This window comes from Bos indicus x Bos taurus, chromosome 3 (assembly GCF_003369695.1).
Source record: "Bos indicus x Bos taurus breed Angus x Brahman F1 hybrid chromosome 3, Bos_hybrid_MaternalHap_v2.0, whole genome shotgun sequence".
Taxonomy (NCBI): Eukaryota; Metazoa; Chordata; class Mammalia; order Artiodactyla; family Bovidae; genus Bos; species Bos indicus x Bos taurus.
Window position 1 is genome coordinate 103,468,306 of NC_040078.1, and position 10,065 is coordinate 103,478,370.

General features: G+C 45.1%; 1 protein-coding gene and 1 pseudogene across 2 annotated transcripts in view; both read left to right on the forward strand.

Moving 5' to 3' along the window:
• SLC2A1 (solute carrier family 2 member 1) overlaps positions 1 to 1,348 on the forward strand; it is a 28,209-nt gene extending 26,861 nt beyond the window's left edge. The window contains exon 10 of the mRNA XM_027537574.1: positions 260 to 1,348. Within this exon, the coding sequence (XP_027393375.1) occupies positions 260 to 460 (201 nt within the window). The 3' untranslated portion in view covers positions 461 to 1,348. The remainder of the gene's footprint in view (positions 1 to 259) is intronic.
• A 495-nt stretch (positions 1,349 to 1,843) lies between these two features.
• Positions 1,844 to 7,449, forward strand: LOC113890038 (annotated as a pseudogene). Its single transcript, XR_003510421.1, has one exon. The product of XR_003510421.1 is annotated as a protein BEX3-like (transcript).
• The last annotated feature ends 2,616 nt before the right edge of the window (positions 7,450 to 10,065 follow it).

The window sequence follows — 10,065 nt, forward strand, 5'->3', positions numbered from 1 at the left end:
GAAGGCCAGGTTATGGGCTCAGAACCCTGACCTCCACTCCAGGGTTCTTCCCTTAGCTTTGAATTGTCTATTCTGTTCTGCCATCAGAATCTGCTTCTATCACATGCCAGGTGCAGCAGAGTCCTGGGTTGTAGTGCTCCTGGGTTGTAGGTGGGTGTTCCCTTTCTCAGATCAAGGACCCAAAGGTAAAGTGACTGTCCATCCTAAGGGTAGGATGTAGGGGCAGGTCTCCAACCAAGTGTTTCTATGTGTCTTTCAGCAACTGTGCGGACCCTACGTCTTCATCATCTTCACCGTGCTCCTGGTTCTGTTCTTCATCTTCACCTACTTCAAAGTTCCCGAGACAAAAGGCCGGACCTTCGATGAGATTGCTTCTGGCTTCCGGCAGGGAGGAGCAAGTCAAAGTGACAAGACACCTGAGGAGCTGTTCCACCCCCTGGGAGCTGACTCCCAAGTGTGAGGTGTCCCACACCACCAGCCCGGTCTGCTCCCAGTGGCCCAAGGATCTCTCAGAGCACAGGCAGCTGGATGAGACTCTCAAACTGATAGATCTCAGCAGAGCCGGGCCTGGGGCCTCTTTCCTTCAGCCAGCAGTGATGTCCAGAAGAATATTCAGGACACTAACGGCTCCAGGATTTTAACAAAAGACTGTTGCTCAGATCTATTCAGACAAGCAACAGGTTTTATAATTTTTTATTACTGATTTTGTTATTATTTTTTTATCAGCCAGAGTCTCCTTCACCCACATCCCTGGCTTCACCCTAAATGGCTCAGTGCCTGAGGGTGGGGACCAAGCCCTGCCTAGACACTTGCCTTCTTTGCCAAGCTAATCTGTAGGGCCGGACCTATGACCTAAGGACACACTAATCGAACTGCAAACTATGAGTCTTCTACCCCAAGAGGTGGCTATGGCCACCCCTTCTATGGGCCTGGGTCTCCCAAACCTAGGGGTCAGGCTCCATTAGGTTTTGCCTATTCCCGTCTCTTCCTATCCAACCACTCAAATTAACCTTTCCTTGCCTGAGACCAGTTGGGAGCACTGGAGTGCAGGGAGGAGAGGGGAAGGGCCATACTGGGCTGCCAGGTGCTAGTCTCCTTTGCACTGAGGGCCAGATGATCACCATGAGAGGAGGAGGGCCATGGGAAACCGAGAACTCACTATTCAAGAAGACCTGGACACTCCTGCCCTGCTGTGTATAGTTGGAAGATATTTATATATATTTTTTGGTTGTCAATATTAAATACAGACACTAAGTTATAGTATATCTGGACAAACCAACTTGTAAATATACCACCTTACTCCCTCTGTAACTTACCTAAGCAGATATAAATGGCTGGTTTTTAGAAACGTGGTTTTGAAATGCGTGTGGATTGAGGGTAGGCAGATTTGGATGGGAATGGGAGAGAAGCCACTCTTAGAACAGCTTCAGACTTTCTGACTCCAAGATCCAGTTATTTCCAAGCACCATTGGTCAACACCTCTACTGCTTAAAAATCTGTTTGATCTCTATTACCTAGAGATTACCTAACAATTGTGGCATTTGCGGCATTCCCATTTTTCTTCACAAATGATAGCTGGTATTCAAAAGAATGACAGCTATGTGCTAACCTTGATGCTCAGGCCTTGATATGCATTATCTTGAAAGTGAGGTAGGTACTATCTCTGTACGTTTGACAGGCTCAAAGAGGTTAACGTGCCTGAAGTTTCACAGCAAATATGCTAAAACCCCTGCTTTTAAGTTATACTGCAGGAATTCCCTGATGCTTTCACTGTTGGGGCCCAGGTTCAGTCCTCGGTCAGGGGAACTAAGATCCTGCTAGGCACATGGTGTGGCCAAAAAAAAATTATACTGCACACCCCCTACTCTATACCTCAGTCCTCCCCTCAAACTCCCATCCCCTTCAATGAACTATGTTCACTGCATGGGCCAAGTGAGCTGTTAAGCTGCCTTTTTCCATCTATTTAATTCAGAATGCCCTGTATGATACAGCTTATAGGCTACTGCACACTCTGGAATGATTTCTCATGCCCTCTCCCAATCCCTGAATTTCAAGAACACTTTGTTTCTCTCCTGTGGCACTATATCTTTATCACAAGTTCCTATTTCTTCCACTAGCCTCAATTTCACAGAAAGAAGTCAATTTGATTCTTCTGGGTCTCCAGTTGATGAAATAGAAGCACCAAAGATATTTGTCCCTAGAGGTTCATCTGACAAAATCTTGTGGGGGGGGGGGGTGGGGTTGGGGGGGGGGCGGCTATAGCTGTGGAAGCTTTCATAACTGCACACAGGTGAAACTGTAAAATCTGCTTGGCATGAAGAGGGGTTGTAAGGAGAGGGCAAGAAGGGAAAGAAAGTGCATACTAGTTGGCAGTGCCTATCTGTATTATCATTAGGTATAAAGAATCTGAAGAGTTAGGCATCATCTCACAAAGAGGGAAGTTCAGAGAAGGGGTGTGCTTTGTCTGAGCAGGGGGGCAGGGTGGTGAACCGATGAAGGGCAGGGGCCAGGTGCCATGAAGGAGGACTTATCACATACTCATGTCCTCAAAAGTCTTCTGTTGAAAGGAGTTAGTTCGCAGGGGGCCTACGAGGGTTAGTGCAGAGTCAGAGACCCCTGCTGCCAGGTGTGCACTCAGGGCTCTTAAAAACCTATAGTGACAATGGCTGTCCCACTGGATGGAAGGAAACGGACTAGGGGTGGGGTTAGGGCCGAAGAGGCACAAGCGGCCACAACTTAGGGATGCAAAGCAGATGGCGCCGAAATAGGGCAGAGCCCGGAAACACTCTAGCCCCGCCACAGCCCAGGGCTCCAGACCTTGGTTTGAAAAGGTCCATGAATCCACTCCCGGGTTCCTGCCCTTCACAAGGCTTGCACCAACGTGCTGGATGCCACCATTTCCCAAACTGCGAGGTGCACGCAGGCGCCTGGAGTCCCGGCCCGCCCCAGCCTGGGTCCACAATTCTTAAGGAGGCACAGTTTCCGGTCCCTTGACGCCTGTTCTCTAGAGGCCGCAATCCATCGCGAGTGTAGAAGATTTGGTGCCAGGGTGATCTTTCATCTTCCCCATAGACCCCTAACACTGGTGCTTCAGGGCCGGCTGGGCACTCGCGCACCCACGTGGTTAGCCTCCATTGTCTACGCGGGGAGGGCGGGGCTACGCAGTGTCTTCACCAATCAGAACAGCAATGTTGGGCTGGTGAGGGTAGGGCCCCAGGCTCCCTCCAATCACAGCCTGGCTGCTCCGGGCGGTGGTCCAGGACCATGTTAGGGACTCTATGGTCCTATGTATTCAGGGAGGTGCGTTTGCTCTAAGAGCTGGCGACCGTGGCTGGGTTAGCGCTGGCATCCTGAGGAATGTAGCTCACCTGGGATACCTTATAGCACAAGAGGTGACGCCTTGTGACGAAAAGGGGTAAATAGGTAACGGGGCTCCTCCCAAACTGCCTTCTTTTCCAGTGCTTAGCTTACAGTTTTGTGAGAACCTTTATCTGATATCTCAGGCTCAAAAGTCTATTCTCCCTGGATCCCTGTATCAGGTTCCCCCACTGGACCCCACAGCGTCCTGTATTTCTTTTAGCAAAGCCCCCTCCACGCTGTACAGGAGTTGACTTATTCCCCCAGACTGGGGAGGCAACTGCTAAATCATTCCTTTGTTGCCAGTTCCCACCACAGACTGATCAGGATTGCTGAGTGAATTTAGACGTTCCACGATCTGAGTTCTCCCAAAGCAGTTTTAGGGAGAAAATCCAACAATTCATAATGTGTTCTTAATAATAGGGAGAGAATATTCATTCTTTTCTGTGAAAACTACATTTTGATGCCCTCTTTCTCATTCTATGGTTTTTATGTAAGTCTCTTACAAAGCTGACCTGTTCTGTCCACTGCCATTGCTGGCCCTGGTTCAGACCACTTTTCTCTACAGAGGTCACTGCGGCACCTCCTCACTGCTCTCTTTACTTTCTGTCTCTTTCCCTTCATTCTCCACATAGCAATCTTTGTGATCTTTCTAAAAGGCAAATCTCGGCATGTTTCTCTTCTACTTAAAACCCTTCCTGGGCTCCCATTTCCCTCAGGGTAACATTCAGCTTTCTTAGCCTGGGAACTCAAGGCCGTTTGCAGTGTTTCTAGCTCTCAGATGTCGCCTCCTCTCTCTCCACTGCCTCCAGCCCCCACCCCCTACCCCCGCCCCACCGCAACCATCCTTCAGGCATTGATCACTCTGTCCTCTGACCTCCACATACTCCTTCCCCTATGTACCTTTGGGGTTCCCTCCACAAAGACTGATCCCCCACTTAACTGTGTTCCACCCAGGACAGCCCAAGGAGTTGGCTGAGGAAGCTGCTATTTGCAGGGGCTGGCTCACTGATTTCTTGGAACATTGCTGCCAACTAGTGGCTATTGTGTGAATATGTAGGTGGGGGCTGGTTTTAACCTCAACTTCTCATGGATTGAGAGAATTGATATCTTTGGCAATAACCCTTCACAGGGACTATTACAAAAGATGCTTTTTCAACCCTGTCCCCAGCACCCCAGAGTGACTTCCTAGAGCAGTGTCTGACCACATTACAGCTTAATGCTCCCTATTGTCTTGTGGTAAAGCTCAAATTCCATAACCAAGCTGTCAAGATCTTTCACATTCAGGTCTTTGGAGACCTGATCTTCCCAAATGCTCCTTCAACACTTTAAGACCCAGCTACGCTGAGATACCCAGTGTTCCCTGGACAGCCCCTCACCTCACTGCCTGATCTTAAAACGTTCTGTCCAAGCTTCTTCTTTCTCTTGGTCTGCTTTTGGTCTCTCCATAAGTTTGTTTGATCTCAAAAAAGACCAAATGAACAATCACTTTCTCTATGAAGCGTTTTTTCATTCCTTCAACAGTTACTTAACTGAACAAGTACTCTTCCAAACTTTCTCCTCATTTGTGTGGTGTCTTGGAAAGGACATGGTTTCTAGAGTCAGATAGAGCTGATTTCAGATTCCAGCCCTGCTACTTAGCTGAAAATCTTTGGGTAAGTCACCTCACCTTTCTGATCTTCAGTTTCCTCATCTGTTGTGATACTAAGATGAAATAAGACGATGTATGTATGAGACAGATGTCCATTAGAGTTACTCCATATTTCCCCTTCCCCTCCTTTCATAAAGTCTGGTACTCACCCCAAGGTTTCTGTGAATCCCCAGGGATTTCAAGGTCATGTCTGGCTCTATGATCTGCAGCTCCTAAACTACCTGGTGCAGAGTTCCCAGAGCAAGCTCTTTCCTGTCATGGAACCCAGATCTTTTGATTGGTTTCACTTCATTCATTTACTGAGTACCTGCTGGGCACCGGGCATTGTTCTAGTGCTGGGGATACAGCAGTAAGCAAAACCAAGATTTGCTTTCATGGAGCTTACATTCTGGTAGGGAAAACCAGCAGTCAACAATCCACAGGTATATAAAAAAGTATCAGATGGTGATTTGTGTTATGGGGAAGAAAAGGCAAACCGAAGAATAGAAGATGATAGATGTGAGCATGGGGTGGGTGGGTCAATTTTAGATGAGATAATTTGAAGGTCACCCTGAAGGAGTGATAAGTGATAATAAATTTGAATGAAGTAAGAAGTGACAACAAACTTGAATGAAGTAAGGGAGCAAATCAGACCCTTAATTTGGGGGAGAGGCTTTTCTAAGCCAATAGAACAGCAAGTCCAAAGGTACAAAGGCAGGACCGTGTCTGATGTGTTAAAGCACCGGCAGGGAGGCCAGGACAGCTGGGCCAGGGCAACAGGGAGATAAGGGCGAAGACGCGGCAGGGCCCTAGACCCTGTGGGGCCTCATATGTCGCTTGGGGACTTTGGGTTTCGCTTTGGGGTTTTTTTTAATATAAGAAGAAACTTCCCAGTTTTGATATTTTGTTTGCATGCCTTATAATATGCAGTTATGCTCAGCTGGTTAGTTATCATAGGGTTAGTGGGCAAATCCATCTTCCTATGACCGACTTTACAACTTTGGAGAGGACCTACATTGTAACACATTTAGTTTTCTATAACAAAAATATAGTTGTAAGGTGAAAACAACCCGTAAAGATAATTATGAAAACAGACCTCTGACTCTTACAGAAAATTCATTGGCATTTCCAGTAACAAGTGTTAGAAATTTCAATTAATTTATCTTAGCTCTCCAAGATAGAAATAAATATAAAAAATAAGCACAGACTCCTACCTGGGTACCAACTCCCTACTGCTCTGTGCACGGTGGGCTGGCATCAGGCCAGGGGCAGAGGATCAGGTCTGCAGGATTAAGTGCTGTGGCAGCGCACTTGTGGTGAGAATCAGAGGAGCAGGAGACAATGAGGACAGGCCCAGGAAAACAAAGGAATGGAACAGCCCATGCAGACTGGAGAGGAAGACTCTCCTTTGGGCAGGGGCTAGGGCCACCAGCCAGCAGGAAATAATAGAGGAGGACAGGCTTGCCATCTTGCCCCTAATTTCCAACAGACCATACCCAGTGATGATGGAGATAGAGATGATATGGAAATATTCATAGCAGAGATGAGAAAACTAAGGCAGCTGCAGCTGAGGAATTGTCTGCGTATTCTTATGGGGAAGCTCTCTAATCACCCTGACCACCATGAGGAATTTTGCCTTATGCCTTGACTCCTGCCATGTTCCATGAGATTAATAATGTGATTCCCACTATTGTCCTCTTTTTCCTTGCATTTTCCTGATACACCTTTACTGATACATTGGCTGTGAACCTTATGTAATTTCTAAGTGTCAGGTGGGTTCTGTGTTACCAGCTTATAATTGGAGATTAAGTTTCTGTCAACAGTAGAGTTTCACCATTTGCGTGGAAAAATGTGAAGTTAATAAAGCAATTAAAAAATAGCAACAGCAAAAAAATAAGTATAAATTTAACCTAAACTTTATAAAAACTGGGAGGTAGATATTTTTCCTCCTCCCTCCTTTCTTTCTAAACAGAGAGTACAAATCTGTTGGTGTTTGAACTTTCAAATGCACTTGTGTCAACAGGCTTCACTCAGAGTTTCTCAGAGTACCATTGATTCTTGTGGCCTAGGGTTTAAAATCTAATTTTAAAGGAGTGAACTCAAAGTATTGGGGGGCCTATAATCTATTTCCACAAACCTGTGATGTAATTATGATGTGTCATATTGCCCAGGCAGGAATCCTCATCACTTCTTTTTTTTTTTTTTTTGAGTTTTAAAATGAATTTATTAAAGAATGGTCTTAGGAAGGCAACAATGTTTGATTTGTCATTTTAACAAAAATTCTACTTCTTCGTGCTATATAATAAAGGTAATATAAGAGGGTACAGAGTGATAAGCTTCTTTCTACTGGAATTATCTGATAGTACGGCACAGTATAGTCATTTCCTCAATGCTAGGATACATTTTTTAAAATGTTTTCTATGCTTTTCTTCAAAAAGCCATGAATGGTAACAGGATGTCATTAAAAAGCCATTTCTCCCTATTCATTCTGTAGTACTGGAGCCAGTGTTTTTACCATTACAGGCTACAATTTTCACTTTATCCAATTTAATAAATTCTGTCACCTCTCTGAATTCAACATCATTCATTCAAAAGTCTACACATTATTGCACAATCTCTGTGTATTTAGAGAGCCCTTCAGTCCTGCAGATAATGTCTCAGATGTTTGAAATCTCAGTAACTCCTCAGGGAAGGTAGCCAAACATACATAGGCCTGAAACTTGACTCTGACCTTTTGTGCCAGTGTTGAATTTACAGCTTTATCAAACTGAAGTAGACCTTGAAGGGCAAGTTGGGGGGTAATGTGTCTAGACAGTATGAGCTCATTGAGGCTCTTCCGAAGACTGCTTCCCATACTGGTATTTTTCTACAGCTGATGTGCCATGGCTTAGGAGGAAGAAATTATTTTTCTTATTCAGGCTTGCATTGATGTCCTTGGAAAAGGCACTTACTGCCTGGGAGTGTAGAAAAGCAGTGCAGCCAGGAACCCTGCAGGAACCCCACCCCACCCCCCACCCCCCACCTCTCCCATCATTTCCTATTGTCTTTTCACAGAGGTAGAAGTAGAAATTGACAAGGAAAAGTTACTAAAACCTACCCTAACTGAACTGTGAGGATTAGGCAAGACCAAGTTGGGATACTCTTTTTTTTTTTACCCCAAGTTGCTGCTGCTGCTGCTAAGTCGCTTCAGTCGTGCCCGACTCTGTGCGACCCCATAGACGGCAGCCCACCAGGCTTCCCTGTCCCTGGGATTCTCCAGGCAAGAACACTGGAGTGGGTTGCCATTTCCTTCTCCAATGCATGAAAGTGAAAAGTGAAAGTGAAGTCACTCAGTCGTGTCCAACGCCTAGCGACCCCATTGCCTGCAGCCTACCAGGCTGCTCCACCCATGGGATTTTCCAAGCAAGAGTACTGGAGTGGGGTGCCATTGCCTTCTCCATTTCCCCAAGTTGGGATACTCTTAATGTGATGCTTGATTATAGAAATGGTAAAGATTAGGAGCTATTATTATTTTCTGATAACCTTATTTCTCCTTGTCATATTCTTTGAGCTCTGCTTACCATTGGCCAAGATTATAGCTAGCCAATCATCCTGACTAAATGCCTACTGAGAAAAAGCCAGGGTGAGAGGGGACTTCTCCCCTATCTCTGCTTGGTGGTTACTTATATTTATGGCCACAGGGATCCCTGGTAGCCAAGTTTCTATTTTTAATACCAACAATGGCTAATATTTAGATAGTGAGTGCTATTTGTCAAGCACTGTCCTAAATCTATGACATATATTAGTACACTAGATCCTTAGCAACACCCTAGGAGGTAGGTACTATTATTATTATACCCATTGTATAGATGAGGCAACTTCAGTTGGGCCACCAACATAAACCACACTCTGTAAGTGGCCTCTAATTTCCATTCACAGCTATGAACTGACATGGCCTAGCTGCCTTCTTTGCAATCAAACCAAGAGGGAAAACCAGTCTTATCTCCCATTACTCTGCCTGATAAAGAGGCAGTTATTATTTACACTTATTGCTGAAAAAATCAAACATAGAGAAGTCAAGCAGTTCTTTTTTGTCACGTCATCATCCTTGGGGGTAGTGCTGTATGCTCCTGCCAAGCACAAGTGCTTAGGTACATGAACTGCAGTGGGTAAAGATGTGATGTAATCCAAGCGATGCTGTGTATTGACTCAGGCCGATCTTAGACTTGGTTTCCTTATCTATGAAATGAGGATAATAAGCGAATCTTTGTCATTGGGTTGCTGTGAGTATTGAAAGAGGAAAGACTTATGGTACCTGGCTCATAGCAAGCGCTCATTCAGTGGTTACTATAATTTTTTGTTGTTTATCTGTTTTTGCTTTCCTTGTGGCTCAGCTGGTAAAGAATCTGCTTGCAATGTGGGAGACCTGGTTTCAATTTCTGAGTTGGGAAGATCCCCTGGAGAAGGGAAAGGCTACCCACTCCAGTATTCTGGCCTGGAGAATTCCATGGACTGTATAGTCCATGGGGTCGCAAAGAGTCAGACACGACTAAATGACTTTTTCAGTTTATTTGTTTTTAATTCTTTTTGTAAATGGAGGTATGGTTGATTTATAGTGTTGTATTAGTTTTATGATTATTATATTGTCACACAGCCAAACTATGCTGGTTCTCTTAAAAACCAATTAGATTCAAAGCAACTTGGTCAAAATCTATAAATTTGTTTTTTCTTTTATTTTGGACCAATAGGTTCTGGAACTTAGGCAAACTTTAGCCTTTCATCATATACTTTCAAAAATCATGTCTAACTCTGAGACATATCTTCAGAGGCAGGCCCTATTAGGAATATTTTATATCAGGATATTTATGGGAAAAGGTGTATTGTTCTCTGAGTAAACTGAAATATCTCAACCAAATTCACTTTGTCGGTGCTCTTCCCATTTCATTCTTCACACTCAGGTCTGAGATTAAAGCCCCTCCCTGGTGGATGACCTTAGTGACTGCATACTGCAGAAAGAATACCTCAGTTCAGTTCAGTCGCTTAGTCGTGTCCGACTCTTTGTGACCCCATGGACCGCACCATGCCAGGCCTCCCTGTCC